The 20,675-nt window shown below is 37.7% G+C and overlaps 2 protein-coding genes across 4 annotated transcripts in view; one reads left to right on the top strand and one right to left on the bottom strand.

The window, feature by feature from the left end:
- The window catches only part of kcnb1 (potassium voltage-gated channel, Shab-related subfamily, member 1), a 33,253-nt gene extending 17,985 nt beyond the window's left edge, over positions 1-15,268 (top strand). For all 3 annotated transcript variants that reach the window (XM_058780017.1, XM_058780015.1, XM_058780016.1), the window contains exon 3: positions 8,736-15,268. In XM_058780017.1, the coding sequence (XP_058636000.1) occupies positions 8,736-10,664 (1,929 nt within the window). In that variant the 3' untranslated portion in view covers positions 10,665-15,268. The remainder of the gene's footprint in view (positions 1-8,735) is intronic.
- si:dkey-7k24.5 (somatomedin-B and thrombospondin type-1 domain-containing protein) lies at positions 15,265-19,943 on the bottom strand. The gene is made up of 5 exons (XM_058780022.1): positions 19,661-19,943; positions 18,203-18,394; positions 17,647-17,722; positions 16,894-17,076; positions 15,265-15,908 (listed from the first exon to the last, which is right to left on the bottom strand). The coding sequence occupies exons 1-5, from the start codon at positions 19,941-19,943 to the stop codon at positions 15,791-15,793; spliced, it is 852 nt and encodes a 283-aa protein (XP_058636005.1). The 3' UTR covers positions 15,265-15,790.
- Between the last annotated feature and the right edge of the window lie 732 nt (positions 19,944-20,675).

Below are 20,675 nucleotides of genomic sequence, written 5' to 3'. Positions count from 1 at the left end.
CAAGGCAAGGCAAGTTTATTTATATAGCACATTTCATACACAGTGGTAATTCAAAGTGCTTTACATAAAAGGAAGTGAAATAGTCATAAGGAATTAAAAATAATAATAATCACAACAATGTGATTTAAAAAGAACTTAAAACATTTAAGAATAGAAAATGATTATACATAGTGCAATCAGTTCGGACGTAGCACAGTGCTCATTCAACAAATGCACAGCTAAACAGATGAGTTTTGAGTCTGGATTTAAATGTGGCTAATGTTTTAGCACATCTGATCTCTTCTGGAAGCTGGTTCCAACTGCGGGCGGCATAATAACTAAAAGCAGACTCCCCTTGTTTTGTGTAAACCCTTGGTATTTCTAACTGACTCGATCCTAATGATCTGAGTGGTCTGTTAGGTTTATACTCAGTGAGCATATCTGCAATGTATTTGGGTCCTAGGCCATTGAGTGATTTATAAACGAGTAAAAGTACTTTAAAATCAATCCTAGATGTAACTGGAAGCCAGTGTAAGGACATGAGGACTGGTGTGATATGCTCAAATTTTCTGGTTCTAGTCAGAATCCTGGCAGCAGCGTTCTGGATGAGCTGCAACTGTCTAATGGTCTTCTTTGGAAGGCCAGTAAGGAGACCATTACAATAATCCACCCTGCTGGTGATAAAGGCATGAACAAGTTTCTCTAAGTCTTGACTGGAAACAAAACATCTAATTCTTGCAATGTTTTTGAGATGATAGTATGCTGATTTAGTTACTGCTTTGACATGACTGCTAAAACTAAGGTCTGTCTCCAGAATCACCCCAAAATTTTTGACTTGGTTTTTAGTTGATTGACCCCTAGAGTCAAGGTATGCATTCACCTTGAGAACTTCATCTTTGTTTCCAAATACAATGACTTCAGTTTTCTCCTTGTTTAACTGAAGAAAGTTCTGGCACATCCAACAGTTTATTTCATCAATGCATTGGCAGAGGTAGTCAATGGGGCTGTAGTCATTTGGAGATAAGGCTAGGTAAATCTGGGTATCATCAGCATAGCTGTGATAGGCAATTTGGTTCTTCCTCATTATTTGACTAAGTGGGAGCATATACAGGCTAAACAAGAGTGGTGCAAGAATTGAGCCTTGTGGGACTCCGCATGTCATGGACGTCCACTTAGACTTATGCTCTCCTATACTCACATAATAACCTCTCCCTTCTAAGTATGACCTGAACCATTTGAGTACCATCCCAGAAAGCCCAACCCAGTTTTCCAGTCTCTCTAGGAGTATGTTATGATCAACAGTGTCAAACTCAGCACTAAGATCTAGTAGTACCAGCACTGATATTTTGCCAGAATCAGAATTGAAGCGAATATCATTTATTATCTTAATAAGCGCGGTCTCTGTGCTATGACGTGCTCGGAAACCAGATTGAAAATTGTCCAGGTATCCATTTGAGTTTAAGTAGTTGTTCAGCTGATTAAAAACGACCTTTTCAATAATCTTACCTATGAAAGGAAGATTTGATATTGGTCTATAGTTGTTCAACATTGTGTTATCAAGATTGCGCTTTTTCAGAAGGGGCTTAACGAATGCAGTTTTCAGGGAGTTTGGAAAAGTCCCAGTAAGAAGTGAGGCGTTCACTACTTCTAAGAGATCTGCTTCTAAACAGTTAAGCACACTTTTGAAAAAAAGATGTGGGAAGTGTGTCAAGATAGCATGTTGACGATGTAAGGTGCTGTACTATTTCTTTCAAAATTTTGCTATCAATTGCTTCAAAAACAGACATAGTCACTTCTTTTTGAAATTGCGGTCGAATCTGTGTGACCTCTGCAAAAGTAGATATGCCAATCTCCTTTCTGATATTATTGATCTTCTCAGAAAAGAAGGAAGCAAACTCATTGCATGTACTGTCGGAGAGCATTTCACTGGGAATTTGACTTGGGGGGTTTGTCAGTCTCTCAACAGTAGCAAAAAGAGTGCGAGAGTTGTTTAGGTTACTGTTTATAAGGTTTGAGAAGAAGGTGTGTCTAGCTGTGGCTAGTTCCACATTGAAAGCATGAAGGCTGTCTTTATAGATGCTATAGTGAATTTCAAGTTTTGTCTTCCGCCACATCCGCTCAGCTTTTCTGCATTGTCTTTTCATACTCTGGACTACTGTTGATTTTTAGGAAAACATTCTAGGATTTTTCTCCATACAGTGGACTTCAATGGCAGGCAATGGGTTGAAGGTCCAAATTGTTGTTTCAGTGCAGCTTCAATGGGCTCTACACGATCCCAGCAAAGGAATAAGTGTCTTATCTAGCAAAACATTTTCTAAAAAAAAAAAAAAAAAAAATGTATAATACTTTTTAACCACAAATGCTCATGTTGCAATATCTCAACCTCACACATTACATAATCATGCATTCGTGACGTAGGTGGAAGTACCGACCCAGTGTTTACAAAGCAAACTTGCAAAGGAAGTTAAACGCCCTTTACAAAAAAAGGTAAAACAACGATGTTGGACAATTTTGAAGTTGGAGGAGAAAATGAGACAAAGAACAAACCAAGTGTGACCTTTCTAACGTGATTACGTAATGCATGAAGATGCTGAAGATGCACATGCGCATTGCTATTGCATAGCTATTGCAAGATGAGCATATGTGGTATATACATTTTTTTCTTAAAATTACAGATTGCTTTGCTAGATAAGACCCTTATTCCTCGGCTGGGATGTGTAGAGCCCTTTGAAGCTGCACTGAAACTGCAATTTGGACCTTCAACTGGTTGGCTGCCATTGAAGTCCACTATATGGAGAAAAATCCTGGAATGTTTTGCTCAAAAACCTTAATTTCCTTTCGACTGAAGAAAGAAAGACATGAACATCTTAGATGACATGGGGGTAAGTGAATTATCAGGAAATTTTCATTCTGGAAGTGATCTAGTACTTTTTTAAATCATAAGTCAAGAGTTACATACAGCCCCTTGTTTCTAGATAATGGCTCTTGTCCCTCTTTCAATATTGGTATTTTTACCTGATTTATCATCTGCTAGATGAAATCAAAAGTCTGATGGCCTGTAAAAGTAATCTTACTTTAAGTTGTATGATTTGTGGTATCATCCATGTCCTTAGCAGAAATGGTACCGGGTGAGTTACAAGTACTTAAGGTTAGGAGGTTGTTCAGATACACTCAAAATCAACCATTGACGCCAATAGGATATACTGCCATTGAAGCCATGGCCTAACATTTATTGCATGTGCTCTGGCACATGGAGAAGTACAAGTTCAAATCTGGCTTGTGACATTTTCCGATTCTGTTCTACATCATTTCCCATTCTAGCTCTAGTATACTACACTAAAGGCTAAAAAAGAAAGAAAGAGCACAGATTGTTAAAGCTACCACACAGGCAAACCCATAACCTTAAAATAAAGATTTACGAATGTGTTCATATGAAGTAAACTTACAGAATCGATTAGTACAGGACTGACAGGTGTATGTTTGTATGAGGCAGCCAGTAGAGGATGGTGTTGATGCTGATGATAAGAGGGACAGAGACATCTACACTTTTCAAACAAACCTCTTCATGTGACTGCCTCCTACCGAGCTTGAAGAAGGTTGCCATGACAATGCTGCAGCAGCGGTTGAATGTCAGTGGTCAAGGTCAAAGGAGTTTTCACTGAAGAAACATCTGCACAATGAGTGAGTTATGCAGGCTTATATTTACAAATGGTGATAAATAATATATAACGGGAAATGAGTGTATGGTCTAGAAAAACACTCAAGGCAATTTTGTTGCTCTAAAAAATGAAACAAGTGCTGACTTTTCATCATTAATGGCTCTAAATTGTCAAGTAGGTAACTAAATAAAATTGTTATTGTACCTAGAGTAACCTACTTGAGTTTACAGAAATTCTCTTTAAAAATAAAAAAAATAAAAAATGCATTCACACACGCACACATATGAATGATAGTATATATTTTTCCTATGAAATCATGAAAATGTTCTAAACATGTAACATTATTGAAAAATAATAATAATAATAATTCCACAAGTTTTAATGTCTGTATATTCTTTGAGAATGATTTGGCATGTGGTCCAATAACTAGAGTTTGTGCTTTGGATTCGACTCGAACACTAAAAGCCCCAAACACAAAAACCTAAAAAGTAACACAAAAAGTGTATTGTCAGAACATCTGGGCCCGTATTCTTAAAGATTCTAAGAATCCTCTCAGAGAGCTCCTAATTTAGCTTAAAAATTTCTAGCTAGGAGCAACCTGAGAGCAACTCTGAGCGAGGAAAAGACAAAAACTTTTATCTTAGTGAGGAGGCGGGGCTGACCCCGTTGCTAGTGATGACACAGTCTTTTGAAGACTGTGATTGGTTGGTTGTCCAAGAAGGAAATAAAAGAGCGTTTTTAAGAGTAGGGTTTATTATAAGCTTTCACAATTACAGGCGTAATTTTTCCTGTTTTATCGTACTCTCTCTCTCTCATGGCGCTATGGCATTTCTGCGCGGTGTCGGAGATGTTAGCGTGTCTCTAATAAGATCGGTCACAAACATGATCCCTGCACGATCTAATGTGTAGCGTCTTATTAACTCACTGTCATGCATTGTGTGCAACACATTTCTTCTCCCTCTTCATGTTTCGTCCATTTTCTCCACTGCTAAACAAACTCTTAAGCCTCTTAAAAGTCCTCGTCCGTACTCCTAACAATTTTGGACCTTAGGACCTCTTTTAAGGGTTAAGATGCTTTCTGAATTACTTTTTTCTTTACTATGATTTTTTCTTTAATTTTAAGGGGAAACACCTAAGAATTTTCTTAGAATTGTGTTACTAGGAGCAACTCTTAGCGCTAAGATTTTTCATGAATACGGGCCCTGGTAACTAAACAGAATTGTATTTAATTTTATAGACAACATGGAAGGTTTTGAGATTTTCTAAACTATATTAATAATAAAAATAAGATCATATGAGCTGGGCTCCCAGTCTGTATTTTAAAGAAAACTTTATCTTTTTTAAAAATAATAATAATAATAATAATTTTAGTACTTTACACGATACATTTTGAACATAGAAATATATTGTTCAAATGTTAAACTAAAACCGCCAGTAGGTGGCGGCATGAATAAGTCACGGAATCATTAGATTTGTTCAAAGGGACTGATTCATTCAAAACGAAGCAACTGACTAGTGATTTTATGAATGGATATTTGAATCATTCACTCAGCCGATTCGTTCATAACATAAATTAATTCAGGAACCAAACACCTGTGTTAATCATGACAATTATGTCGTCTTGAATCTCGGGAAAACAACAATCTTATTCCTTGTCTAATATAGACAAACGTCAATGGCACTGCTTGAGAAAATGGACTTGAAGTGGCGTGAAAAGTGAATTGCGTGAGTAATTATTCCGTGAATAAATCAAAACACCTAGGCCTACCTGTTTCTTGGATTTTCTTGCGCTGCCTCAGATGAGTTATGGCTGAAATAGAGTGACGTCACTACTGGTAAACAGGCTTGTTCGAGATGCATGTATATATATATATACACACACACACACACACACACATAGGCCTATTAGGCTTTTAGGAAGACAGAGGTATTAATGAGAATCTCGTTTGTGATTTTTCTTTCCTGTGGAATTGCATGGAATTGAATTGCCCTTTATGGAATGTCCTGCTGTGTACAGCAGCTTTTGGAGCCTTCACACGCTTGTGTGTGTGTGTGAATATGAATATATTTGTTGTGTGTCTCAGGAGAACATAATTTGTACTTGCTCGTAGGAGCACCCCACTGGATGTGATAATGAGCCGCTCACCTGAGATGGCGCAAAGATGCCGGGATTTCTCCCTGTGCATCCTTAGCCATCTCTACTCAGGGAGCTGACCCTGTTATGCCTTACACAGCTTGAGTGTGTACAGACATTATTTACAGATTATCATTTGGTCAATGGCTCAATTGATTGCGCTCTGAGAATTTGTGCTGAACCCTTTTAAAATGTATTCCCCATTTAACATTCATTGTCACTGTAGTGGACTGTCTTTTTTTAGCTGCCCTTTTCACTTTTTAACATTAATAATACTTTGTAATGCACATGTGCACACACGTTTGGCGTAAAAGGCCAAGAAAATGACCTAGAAAGGATTTCTTAGCTTCAGGGTTCAGAATCACTCAGAGCTGTAGTAAATTGTTGTTGCTCAGAGGTTGCTTTTTCATAGCTTAGGAGGCATAATTGGCTTGCCAGTTATGTTTCTTTAGTTATGTTTCTTTAATTTAGGTATTTGCCTCCATTTGAAAAAAAAAAAAAAAACACTAAAACATCTGACATTTGACTGCAAAAATATGACAATGTCGAGATCTTGTCTGAAATCTAAAGGAAGCATATGAGATTACTGGAGTGTTTTTCCACAAGATTTTGTATTATTTCTCTGTAGGATAAAAACTGACATCTCATTTGTCATTTCTCTTAAGGGAATTCTCATGTTGTTCTACTCTAATTGTTTGTCTTTTATAGAGGCCAGACCAGAACTACACTGCTAACCACTTTGGACCAATAAAAAACTTTATATCTCTAGCAACAGAATGTATACTAATGACATCACAAACATCCAGCCAATGTTATTGGCTGCTATCAGACAGTGAGTTTAAAACAGAAGGGGATAGGAGCTCCTGTGTGATTTAGAGATTGGGGTTGCTGATACCGGTGTGTAAATAATGCTGTTGAAGCTCTGGCAAGCTTATAAATAAAAGGCTAATCTTTGCTGTTTATAGGTTATGGGCTGTTTTTAATCTTATTACTGTTTCCAACTTACCCTCATGACTCACGCGACTGCAGGGTATCATCTCTTCTTAGACACATTAATACACACAGAGAAACACCTACAAATGCAATGAGTCACAAATGATTTCCCATACTATTCATATGAAGGCAAGTCATTTGATAATACTGACAAAGAGAGATTAGCAGACTAAAATAGAAGATAGAGGAACAAGTTAGGGATTCATAATTCTGTTATGTCTTGGCATCACAACAAAAGCGTGGCTATAGATGACCACTTTCTCCTTCACAAACAGTGTGTATATGAGACAATATTTATGCATACTTTGGTGTAAATGTCTTTTGCTTTTTTCAAGTGTAATGCCCAAAATTGACTCCTTAGGAAAGTCATGCCCAAAATTAGGAATCCTGAATCATGTTGCCACCACCATGCTTTGGTTTAAATCCAAAAAAGAGCAGAAGTCAACTACAATCTTACAATACGATGTTTTTGTCACATTGCCTATAGTGAACTGAGTTGCTCCAGGCTTTGACCAGAAGTGGCCTCCTTCTTTCCACTCCACCAAAGAGTATATGAAGAGATTTTTGAGAGTTTCTTTGTCCAAGTTTCTCTCATCTCAGCCAAAGAGCTCCGCAACTCGGTCACTGTTTGGCTCTTGTTCATTTCTCTAACAGTTGTCCATCTTATTGAGTTATTTGGTACAAAAGCCTCTTAGTAGGCTTAGTAGTGTTAGGATTGTGCCACGTTTTTCCCATTTTGTTGTAATGGACTTCATGTTCTGTTCTGTCAGAGGTTTAGAGCTTTAACAATCTTTTTCTAGATTTACAGGTTTTTTTTTTCTTTTTCTCTGGAAGGTTCTACAGGGAGCTATTCTGTGTTTAGACAGCAGATCTTATCTGATGTTTTAGTTGAGAGACCAAGTGTTATTTTTTGTTGTCTAGATCTCTAAAGATAATTAAATACCCAATTTAGTTGTTTAGTCGTTAATTGTATTTATTAGCAAGTGATTTTATTACTAGGCGTTTTAGTGTATTTTTCTGTCAATAATTAGACTTTGTTGGGGATTTAAAGAAGCATTTGTCTTACTAACTTTGGTTTTGCTGGTTATTGCATGTTCCACAACATTTTTGTATTTCTCAATAACCCTCAGCCCTGTATTACTCATTCATTTACTACATTATACTGCTTTCTTGACCTAACAACAGAAGGAAAGCCATCATTATGCAATGTCTTGACATTCATTACTCAGCAGTGAGTATAAAGATTTAGATTTAATTTACATGTTTTGACTGACAATGTAGTCGACAACTTGTTTTGTACAGGGCTGTCTAACCAGATTTCTGGTGTAAAGCATGTTTCTACAACACTGTAAAAAGTGATAAGTTGACTTAACTTTAAAAAATTTAGGTAACCCGTTGCCTTAAAATGATTAAGTAAATAATAAATAACTTGACAATTCACTTAAATTATTTTAAGGCAACGGGTTACCTCAATTTTTTTAAGTTAAGTCAACGTATCACTTTTTACAGTGAGGGTTTTCAGCAAATCACAACAGTGGTATAATCTCTCACAGATAAGCTCACAGTCACAAAGAAAATTTTATCATCAGTTGCTATGATTTACCTAGACCTTACTCACCACTTTTTCAAGCTCATTCTCTGTTGGCCTCACTTTAATTAATCCTGACTGCGCACTTATAGTGAACATTAAAGAAGAAACTCCTTAGTGGAAACTTCGTAATCAGTGCCACCATGCATTTCATCAGACTTTTCATTCAGCTACCTTGGTTTAAGGACCAATGTTGGATTTCACTTAGGATTAGTGGAGAAAATTTTCACAAAGTATGAATGATCTGTCAAGCCATCACTACACTGGTGTATCCGGTGTTTTTACTAATATGTAAGAGATCATGAGACACAAACCTCAGTATTGAAGGTTTTTCCTGTTTTCTAATGGTGGATTTTTTTTGTTTGCTTTTTTTGTCTTTCAGATCTTGGCAATCATTTCTATTCTATTCATCGTGCTCTCCACTATCGCTTTGTCTCTTAACACCCTCCCAGAGCTGCAAGACACAGACGAGTTTGGTCAGACAACTGATAATCCCCAGCTGGCCCATGTGGAGGCGGTGTGCATCGCTTGGTTCACCATGGAATATCTTCTTCGCTTCCTTTCCTCACCAAACAAATGGAAATTTTTTAAAGGTCCTCTTAATGTCATCGACTTGCTGGCCATCCTACCGTATTATGTCACCATATTCCTGACTGAGTCAAACAAGAGCGTGCTGCAATTCCAGAATGTGCGTCGGGTGGTGCAAATCTTTCGAATCATGCGGATTTTGCGCATCCTCAAGTTGGCACGTCACTCCACTGGGTTGCAGTCACTGGGCTTCACACTACGACGGAGTTACAATGAGCTGGGCCTGCTTATCCTCTTCTTAGCAATGGGGATAATGATCTTTTCGAGTCTAGTTTTCTTTGCTGAGAAGGACGAAGATGACACCAAGTTCAAGAGCATCCCTGCCTCCTTCTGGTGGGCCACTATTACCATGACCACTGTTGGATATGGGGACATTTACCCCAAGACCCTTCTGGGTAAGATCGTTGGTGGACTCTGCTGCATAGCAGGAGTGTTAGTTATTGCCCTTCCCATTCCCATCATCGTCAACAACTTCTCTGAATTCTACAAGGAGCAGAAACGGCAAGAGAAGGCCATAAAGAGACGGGAGGCTCTAGAGCGAGCCAAACGCAATGGCAGCATAGTGTCCATGAATGTTAGAGAGGCGTTTTCCCGTGGTGCAGAGCTTCTGGATGTGGTGGTCATGGACAAGGGTGAGAGAACCCAGGACAACCATCTCTCACCCAGTCGATGGAAATGGTCATCCAAGCGGGCAGCTTCAGAAACCAGTTCTAATCGTTCCTTCAACCCAGACCAAGGTTCTCCTAGCAAGGCGAGAGCTTCTAGTCCACAGAGGCTTAACGCACAGAAACTAGAAGAGATGTACAACCAGATGGCAAAGACTCAGTCACAGCCCAACCTTAACTCCAAAGACAGAGGTTCTTCCCGAGCAGGCCATAGAAGGGATGAAATTGAGCTGGGAGCCTTGCCAGGTCAAGGGGGCGACCCACTGATTGGGGGTCGTGAAGGGGTGGTAGACATGAAAAGTCTGTCAAGCATTGACAGTTATATCAGCTGTGCAACAGACTTCCAAGAAAACCCACGATTCCCCTACAGTCCGGCAGGAGGTCTATCCCTCCCAGAGAGCTCTCGGTTCTCCCACAGCCCTGGTTCTGGCCTCTCTGGTCGGGTCAGTGCTAATCCGAGTCTACAGACCACCTTGGAGCATGTGACTATGCTCACACCACCATGTTCTGGTGCTAAACCTCTCAACAGCGAGGGTTCACGGCAACAAGGACTTCTCGGAAACTCTCAGAAAATGCATTCGGTCAGGGTGAATCATCGCAATTGCGGGGAGGCCAGCCCATCAGGTGGTCCTCTGTCTGACAGCTCTATTCTTTCTGACCACTCCATCCTAAGCCCCGAGGTGTCGATCTACACTACAGCCAGCAGCAGGACTCCACCTAAGACACCCGAGAGAAAGGCAATCACCCCTGCAGTCTTCACTTTTCACGACGCATCCATCAGCAAGTACATCGATGCGGACACAGATGACGAGGAGCACTTGCGCGAAGGTGGCCCGTCGGAGCGCCTGCTGGGTGGCCTGAGCTCCAAGCCTCGGATCAGTGGTTACCAGGGGGGCACCAACCACTTGGAAGCTGCCCAAAGGCTGCTCGGTCAGAACTGCCTATTCCCACTGGGAAGTAGCCCAAGTGTTGGCCATGAGAACCATGTGGCTTCAGAGAACTCACGAAGGCCTAAAGGGGACAGGGGACATTCCAACGCATTTGATAAGGGCCTCTGAGGCCTCAGGGTCGTGAGTTGGACTCCAAAAGGAGTCCAAGAAGGGAAAGAAGGCCAAGTTCAATCAAGGACTTTGGGGAAAGCAGAGACTAATGTACAATGGAGAATCATTTTACAGGCATCTGACCAGGGGGCATACCCTGGTGACTTTATGCGGGAGAGTTCACTGGAAAACAGTGGTCATGTTACATCATTAAGGAACAGGATCTTGAGGATGTACCACTGCCTACACCTCTTGCCCTTTTTCCTCTTCTGTAAACAAGCCTGCATTGGTGTGTTGCAGGGGTAAGATAAAGCCAGAGCAGATCTGGTCTACAGTTGTTTGTGAAAAGAGCAGAATGTATGCTAAAGCTTAATTAGCTTGAGGCTGAACACTTACCAGACATTTAAGCGCAAATGTGTATGGTAAATCAAGGGGGACAGTCCATCACTGCCCACGTCAGCTAGTCACTGTCCAGAGCCCACCTTAAAGATTAGCATTATAGACATGTTATACCCTGTTTACTAGTGCACCCTTCCCCTGTCCCCTAATAAACTGGCCTTACTTAACTGCAGTTATGGGTCTGCATACAGTATGAGTGCTTGTGTGCAAGCATATTTGAAATAGGGAGGGCTGATGGTATGATAATGTGCACGTATAAAATAATTAACATTCCTGCACACAAGCTCACTCTCCACATGGTGTGTGATTCTACTTGATTAATTTATTTTTATATAGACATGAAGATTATCTGTAGAAGTCTGTCTCATATTCACCAGTATAAGAATAAACCGTCAATTGTTTCATCGGAAGAGACCAAAATCTGTTTAAAATTACCTCCCCTCATTTACTTGTGTCATCTTTAAGACTTTTTTTTTTCTAGTTTGGCAGATTTTAAAGGTATAGTTCACCAAAAAAAGAAAAGAAAAGGAAGTTCTGTCATTGTTTACTTTGTCTCATTTCTTTCCTGTGTGCTATATTTCTTCTGTAAAACACAAATAAGGAATTTATTTTTTATTTTCTTTTTTTGTACAGCCAGTGGGGTCCGATGTTGTTTAGACCCAAATATTCTTCAAACTATCATCTTTTGTGTTCCGCAGAAAAAAAGAAAGGCATACAGGTTTAAGTGGGTGAGTAAATGTGATAAAATTTTCTTTTTTGGGTTAACTATCCCTTTAAAATTCAAAAGGTGTTGTTTAAGAAAATTACTTAAGATGCGCTTCTTGCTGTGCTTACATGTGTAATATTGTCTTTCAAAAAGCCCATGTTTATGACTGCTTTTTTTAAATTATGTAAAAGAATAATTACGTAGCACATGCATATTGGCAGCCCAAACAGAAGCAACAATGAGAACGAATGGACAACACATACCTCACCCTGTTGTTACCAGATATTGGTAAATGATGGAAGGCTAGAATTAAATCTGACCAAGGTAGAAACTACTGAAAAACTTCAGGTCAATTCAACATTTCAGTTAGAATTACCAGTTTCATAGCAGTAGATGCTGTCTCAAACACAAATATTTCTGAATATAAGAATAAATATATATTTCTAAAGTATTTTCTAGATGATCATACGAAGTGAGGGAGATGGTCTCATACTTTTGCATTGCCAGGGTGAATGTTTATTTTAAAATATATGATTTAATAAAAGGTTTTATTGGACCTTTTGTGTCCTCAATTGTTATTCAGGCTCAACATGCACGACGTAACCAAGATGACCACCAGTTAATCCCAAACATTTATCCTTTTTGATAGAGAGCTCTGTAATACAGTACATAATGCATGGCCATGTTTACCTCCAAATTTAATACAATCCTTTCACACTGCACAAACTTAATATCCTTAAAAGGTTAGATCCTTATCTCCAACATTGCCATCCGCACCATTCTGTAACCACATGCATACACATAGTCCAGCATGTATTCACAGGTATGTAGACAATGTCCTGAAGAGGACTATATCCAGTTTCCATGGTGACCACAAGCCCTCCCTGCTAGCGCTCGTATCCAATTTGAAAACTGGGATAGTGAGGGCTAAATTAGATCAAAATCATACACTCAACTGCATCCGTGTCAACAAATAGCATCACTAAAAGTCACATTGTCAGAATGTACTTGTCTTTTAGAATATGTATGTGTGTGCATGTGTTATCAGGGGAGTGCAAAGATGATGGGGGGAAACTCGGCCTCTCCTGAGACTTGTGAGTGTGTGTACGCTTCTATCCTTGTCTCAACGATTTTAGCTGAGTTGAACTGAGGTGTGAACGGAATACCAATTTTCTGCAAGAGAGCGGGAGGAGGGTTTGATTGGGAGAAAGATGAAAACAAATCTGCTAGTGAGAGGGATCTTCCCTCTCCCCTCAATAAAGAATAAATTATGAATGCAACGATGTGTACTGCTTACTGTAATGGTGGGAAAGGAAGCTGCTTTCTGAGTGCTAAGGTCCCTTGCTCCACTTGTGGTCTTTTATGTGGATATTATATAATATCCATGATCTGTCGAGTGTATGCTCCACATTTGATGCCCTATTCATTCAGTAGATTCATATGGAGAGAACATAGCACTAAAATGTGACTTTACTGAAGCCATTCAAAACTCTCTTTCCTGTATCTGTGTTAGGCTGTGCCCTGAAGTCAATGTCAACCCTGTTCGTTTTGTAATGATCCATGGGTGAATCTCACAAAGAAATGTCTGACCAATTTCACCCAAAAATCAAAAGAAAATAATTTAATAGGTGTATTTTTAAAATGATTTAAGCCCCCAAAAATTATATATATAATTTTACATTTACCCCCAAAATTCCAGTAGCGCAATATGTCTTGATGTTTGCTTTTGAAAACATGCTTTTTGCTTTTTTTTTAACTGCATGCTAAAAATTTGAAATTAGACTAAAAATAAAAAAATTGATTTCATATAATACATATACATTTAGGGGGTGAAAATCAGGGGAAAATGTTCTTAATTTGTCATGTAAACATTGTTATAATCAAAAAAATCTGACTGGCTCTTAATATGGCTTTCATTTTCTTTATGCAATGTGTAATACCATTTTTTTACCCACTGAAATACAGAATACAGAATTTGTGAGATTCACCCCCATATAGTCCATGTTAATTGTTCAATCAGAGATGTCAGAGATTAGCATATGTTGTATTATTGCTGATATATGTTCTGCAGATGTCATTCTGTAAAGTCCCACAGGAACATTTGCAGTGCAGTGTGCATAGAGCATTTACAAAGATTAGAGCGAATTGTATATGGGTGTTTATTTTAGGGATTTTTCTTTTTCTTTTTTTTTTTTACACCAGTCTACAAACGGTGATGACAATCAGTAATTTGAGTCCAATGTCAGTGTCTTATTGGATGGTTTGATAGCATTAATGGTGTTTTGTCTAAAATACCCACCCACACGACAGTGCAGGTTGCAATTCATTATGGTACATTTATAAAATCCTTCAAATTAAGTGGTATTAAAATTCCTCACATATGTGTCAAACTGTGACGACCTGATGATGCTTCCAGCATCAACATGGATGCTGTTTGAAAATTAAATGTGATTTTGTTATTTTTGGTTTACAGTTGCATTAGATAATCGGCACTTTGACTTTTAATTCAGTTGATTATTAATGAGAGGGTTTGTGATGATTTATGTATTTAATTTCAACGAGAAAGCACAAATAAGATTTATTTGATTTTTCTTGTTTTCTTATGAAATTGTACAATAACAGTGGTAACTAGAAGTATGAAATGTAGGAAGTATTTCATGATTAAAGGAATTACCGTAAACATCCATGTAGAATTTCCAGGGAACTAAAAAAGAGAGCACTGTTTACAATCCCTCCCTTGCCCTAAATCTTCTACAATGTTGTTTGTAGGTCTAAAGGCTGTTTGTTTTGTAATCTTTCTACCTGTTGACTTTCTATGCCGTTGTTTCTGTATGTGTGTTATGTTGTTTAATGCATGTCGTACCTCTGAAGCTGTAACTTGTTCTGTATGTGACAAAAAGCCAATTCCTTGTCTTGTATAGGAAAAAGAGCCAAAAATGTGTCAACATGTCCTGAAATCTTTAGATTTCTTTGCAGTATGAAGAAGAGATATCCCCCTCCCCCCTTGGTTGGCTGGAATTCAAATAAATGATACAGATTATTAATTTTACCTATTATTCTGTGTTGTCATTAGAGTTTATATGCATGAATTTGAATGGTGTATCTTACAGGCCCCTAACAAACTAAAAACCTAATTCACACTTAGAAGTCATTTGCTCTAAAGAAAAATAACAAAAGCAACCACATATTTTTATTTACTGCTAGTAATATATTACTGGTTAAAATTCATTATTGCTGCTGAAAGGAATAGTTCACCCAAAAATGAATGGATTTGGAGAAATGTTGCATTACATGACTTGCTCACCACTGAATCCTCTGCAGTGAATGGGTGCCGTCAGAATGTCCAAACATCTGATAAAAACATCACAATAATCTACAAGTAATTCACACGACTCCTGTCCATCAATTAACATCTTGTGAAGTGAAAAGTTAAAATTATTAAGGTGTTTTAACTGTAAACCGTTGCTTCTGGCCAAAATACCAGTCTATAATTCATAATAACGCTTCCTCCAGTAAAAAAATAGTCCATCCTCTCTTGTCCTTTCACATCAAATTCCATCCATCAACATGTTTACAAGACAGAGTACAATAACATGAGTTATGTGGATTTCTTGTTGTTATGTTTTTATCAGCTGTTTGGACTCTCATTCTGACGGCACCCATTCAATGCAGAGGATCCATTCGTGAGTTATGCAATGCTAAATTTCTTCAAATCTGATGAAGAAACAAAGCCATCTACATCATGGGTGGCCTGAGGGTGAGTGAATTGTCAGCAAATTTTCATTTTTGGGTGAACTGTTCCTTTAATCATAATACGATGGCCATTAGCATTAGTCTTTTATGTATAAATGGGAATTAACTGTGACTAATATTGAATCTGTTCTTGATAACATACTGTAATGAGGTATCAACTCTATCATTTGGCATACAAGCCTAGAGCTGGTTTGAGCTACCAAAATAGTCTCTCTGCACATTCTACCGTCACTTCTTAAAAGTGTGAAATTTCATGACCCTGTTTAGGCTGATTGAACCGTGCGAGTTAGATGAAGAGAAAACTGTGTACAGTAGGACAGGAACAGGAGTCTCGTCGACGGACCCGTCTCCACAGCCCTCTGCACCGAGAATTCCCCACGGCCTGCCACTGCAGAGACAAGCTCCTAAGAGTGAGAGAGTGATGGAAAAAGATGACAGAGGAAGACACATAGAGTGATGGGTATAGCTCTGGCTGTTGTCCTTGAGCTAGGTTAAGAGTTTCAACCCTACCTTATGAATAATACAAGCATTTTATGTGTTGGTTAATATAAAATGCCGTTATAGTATTATTAAAAATACTACATATAAAAATACACCAGTATGATTAGGGTTTTAAATTTAGTCCACATTAAATAGGCAATTGCTCTCTTTTTATTAAAAACTCTAAAAGGCTCTAGAGTGCTCCAAATGAGTGCACAAGTCTTAAAGCAGTACAGGATGTTTTATACACTAGCTTTTGAATATTTAAAGATGTGTCATGGTTCCCTCTAGTGGCCAAGATCTAGTCTCAATTACTTGGAAAAACCTGGCCTACTTCACTTCAGGAGACCATATTTCTTAAAAGATTTTTAGACTTGTCATGATGTTTTGTAATGGCTTGTCGTAGTATTTTTTTTAATTTTTTTTTTTTAGCTTTTTATGAATCACATAATGATTTACAGCTGAAGAGCCTAATAATAACTCTACATCTCAGTCAACTATAGTTCAAATAGAGTCAGTGAAATCAATACTTTTACTCAGAAATGATGCATTAAATTGATAAAAAGTGACACTAGTAGTAAAAAATGTTTCTTAAAGCACCAAATCAGCATATTAGAATGATTTCTGAAGGATCACGTGACACTGAAGACTGGGGTAATGGCTGCTGAAAATTAACATCTGTAATTTCCTGTGAGTGTTTTTTGTTCTATGAGAAGATTCATTTTTTCACACTAGTCTCATGTGAACATGTATAACATCTTAGGGCAATACTTTTGAAACAACTATTAAAACATTTCTAATTCTAATGATTATTGTTTGTATTTATAAACTTAGGGGAGTGTCTAAATTATTGCACTTCATTTTAAATTTTAAAAAAGCATTTATCTAGAAAGGTTTCTCTGCATTTACCTGTCCAGTCCCATGTTCTCCCCGTCCCCGGAGCAGTAGCGTTGGCCCTGGGCCAGTGCTGGTGGCTGGCACTCCACACACACCTGATGCCCCTCCTTCAGGTACCGCATCCAGTGAGTGTGTGGACTGAAACTGCGTTGACAACCCGCTGTTAGGGACGTGAGTTTGAACTCCACACAGTAACTGAAATGTGCACGTACAGACACACATAAATACACAAAAAATTACACATACACTATCTATATAAACATTTGGGATAAGTATGATTTTTTTAATTTATACTTTTGACAAGGATGCATTAGAATGATCAAAAGTCATATTACAGATTTGCAAGGCTTGCAAATATAAACAAATTATATTTCAACTAAATGCTGCTGTTCTGAACTTTATATTCCTTAAAGAATCTGCAACAATATTAAGCAACACAACTGCTTTCAGTGTTAATAATGATAATAAATGTTTCTTGAGCATCAAATCAGCATATTAGAATGATTTCTGAAGGATCATGTGACACTGAAGACTGGAGTAATGATAATGAAAATTCAGCTTTGCAATCACAGGAATAAATAATTTAAGGAATAAACATTTTAAAAGATAAAAATTTTGTTACTTAAAATTGTAATAATTTTTCACAATAATACTGTTTTTACTGTCTTTTTAATCCAATAATTATAGTATTGTGGTGATTTGTGAGATCTTACATTTTTGTGGCCATTTTTGTTACTTTTCTAGTGTTGGGTTGTCAAATCTTACCCTGTGATATTGTTGTCCAAAATCTCCCTCTTTTTCCTTGCATTTCCATAGCCACCCGTGGTAATGAGAGCTGGGACTGTAAAATAATGAGAGTAGGTCAAAGATTAAGGAAGAGAGATTTTAATGCATATGTGCCCCCATCCTTCACCTGCAGTTTCATAAGAAGGTTCAACACATTTTCAAAAGCACATGGTTGCTCAGGATAACAGGCGACATTTAGATTGCTGCTTTAGTGCCTAGAGAATATGCACTGACAAAGATGATTACAGTTCATCTTTTGATTACAGTCAGAACCGGTCTGTGTACTGATAATGTGATTATATAAGATAAATATTCACTCAGATAAATGGGATGTAATGTGTACTGTGGAGTCCATCCATGAGTAACAATTCAATGGGAAAATAATGGTTGTATAAGTCATTTTAAATACATTTCAGATGCTTTTATGATGGATTATAAGGGTTGACCTCAGACCTTCTGAGATTGTTGATTATGATATGTGACATTTGTGTTGATGGATGGCGAACGGCTAAGCTTAAGCTTCAGATTTCCATACCTAGTGATTGTAGGCAGGGGCCGTGCTGGTCGTGATACTCCGCGCAGCCTGCAGTCTGATATAGAGAGGGACAGGGTTCGCCTCCATTATGTGCTTCCTGAATCACCTGTCTCTGCCTGGTGCGCAGTGTGAGTTTACACGGCTCCAGACAGCCGGACCACACGCTCCATTCACTCACCACACAGGATACGGCTAAAACACACACACACACACACACACACACACACATAGTAGATATAGAAGTTAAAGCAATGATATCCACAAATGTAATAAGCAGCAGCTACAGAAAAAAAAGTGTCATATCATACATTTGATCATTTTTACTTCAGTTTTTCTTGCACCAAGAAAAGTTTTTCGTGCCCGTTTTCCACCCTCCCTCTGAAACTTCAAACTACACAGGCTTTTTTGCTGCTGCTGTTGTTGTTGTGCCTTTAAGGCCTCTTTGCATGCGAAATGAGGATTAGTGTCTCCAGTGTAGTTTTTAACTGAACCATTACACATTACACTGTGACAGGATCACAAAACAATCTGCACTAAAAAGATGTTTGAAAGCTTTTGTCCTCCAGTGCGTTAAATAATAAAAAGCGGAAACAAAGTTTTCAAAGGCCACAGAAACTTCCTTTTGTACGGATGCATGCAACAATGCCTGCTCACTACATTCTGTATTAAGTGTATTTATTTACTTTAACACAAATTCCTCAAAAAATTCATTTGTAGCATTAAGTACAATGTGAAGCAAAATAAATGATAAACAGCTACAGCGCCTATACTTTCCCAAATGCATTAATATAATTTTTTTTTAAAGAAACTATTACTTTTATTCAGCAAGGATGCATTCAATTGATTAAAATGAGAGTAAAGACATTTATGTTACAAAAGATTATATTTAAATAAATGCTGTGTTTTTTTCTTTGTATCATGGTTTCCACAAAAAAATAAAAATAAAACACTGATAATAATACAAAATGTTTCTTGAGCACCAAATCAGATAATTAGAATGATTTCTGAAGGATCATGTGACACTGAAGACTGGAGTAATGATGCTGAAAAAAATCAGATTTTAATTACATTTTAATAGACATTAAAAAACATTTTGAATTGTAATAATATTTCACAATATTATTGTTTTTTTCTGTATTTTTAATCAAATAAATGCAGCCTTGGTGAGCATTAGAGATGTCTTTCAAAAACATTACAAATCTTAATGTATCTTAAAATATTATATAAAATATGCTGTTCGCAATATTTTATACTCATAAAAATCTTGATTTTAAAAAAGTGTTCAGGGTTATTTTTTGATTATAGTATATTAATATTGTTATATTTTCTAGAAAAAGTTTTAAATACAATGCTCTGGATAAAATCTAATCAAATCCAGTACAGACATGGCCTGAAGTAGTCTGAATCTGTTTTACAATTTTAATATATAGCATCTGAAATATATAAAATTCTAGAAACCTGGACAGGCAAGGTCATAGTCGTGACAACAGTCCAATGTCGTCTTGCATGCCTGGTCGCAGTAACATTCCCCATAGGAGCGATCTTTCCTCCAGTCTTCAGTAATACATGACTGGTTTTGTCCAATGCAACACAGTCCCGTATCCTGACAACCTCCTTCGCTCTGGGACACCAGTGTTACCAGCAGAGCAAGGTAAAAAACCATCCGTGAGCGTCTGGAGCTGCACGCTGACATGATAATGAGCAGCCCGAATATGTCGCTCCCCACATCTGAAGAACTCATGCATGTAATTGACTTCTACATCTTGCTGCACCTCTGAGCTGGACTGTGACATTTACTGGGCCTGTTTTAGACGACATGCTTCACTCAGTCAGAGATTTTGGTTTTCAATTTTTTGCCTCATGGCACTTAAATGAAAAGTTCACCTAGAAATTAGCTTAAAATGTACTTATACTCAGGCCATCTGAGATGTACATGATTTTTTTCTTCAGAAATTTTGCATTGCATCACTTGCTCACTATTGGATCCTCTGTAGTGAATGGGTGCCGTCAGAATGAGAGTCCAAAAATTTGATAAAAACATCACAATTATCCACAAGTAATCCACATGACTACAGTCCATCTATTAACATTTTGTGAAGTGAAAAACTGCAAGTTTGTAAGAATCCATCATTAAGATGGTTATAATGAATGGGGACTTGAAAAATCACGGCCTGTATAAATTACAAAGATTTAAAGTAATGAATGACCTAAAATATTTTGCACTTAGCCAATAAAATGTATATAAGATCTAATGTATGCAAGTTTGTTTTGCATATACAGTTGTTAGATCAGTTTTTATGGTTGAGGACCCTCTTCAATGTTTCCTTAGCTGGCCAGGATTGCCCATTGATGCTGAAATATGTGAAAGAGAGGATTAAATTCATTCCTGTAGCTAGAGGCTATTCATGCAGAAAGAACAATACCATAGGCACTGCTGTAATGTAGGGCCTCATATATTCACATTCCCATGTCT

This window comes from Onychostoma macrolepis, chromosome 06 (assembly GCF_012432095.1).
Source record: "Onychostoma macrolepis isolate SWU-2019 chromosome 06, ASM1243209v1, whole genome shotgun sequence".
In the NCBI taxonomy this organism is placed as follows: Eukaryota; Metazoa; Chordata; class Actinopteri; order Cypriniformes; family Cyprinidae; genus Onychostoma; species Onychostoma macrolepis.
The sequence above is the reverse complement of the archived record's forward strand: the minus strand, read 5'-3'. Positions and strand labels throughout refer to the sequence as shown.

Excerpts from the sequence above, each read along its gene's own strand:
- si:dkey-7k24.5 (XM_058780022.1), bottom strand. The coding sequence starts at position 19,943 with ATGAGTTCTTCAGATGTGGGGAGCGACATATTCGGGCTGCTCATTATC. Across the intron at positions 17,723-18,202 it reads CCCCTGCCTACAATCACTAG|TCCCAGCTCTCATTACCACG; the intron begins GTATGGAAATCT and ends ATTATTTTACAG. Across the intron at positions 15,909-16,893 it reads GAGAACATGGGACTGGACAG|GAGCTTGTCTCTGCAGTGGC; the intron begins GTAAATGCAGAG and ends TCTCACTCTTAG.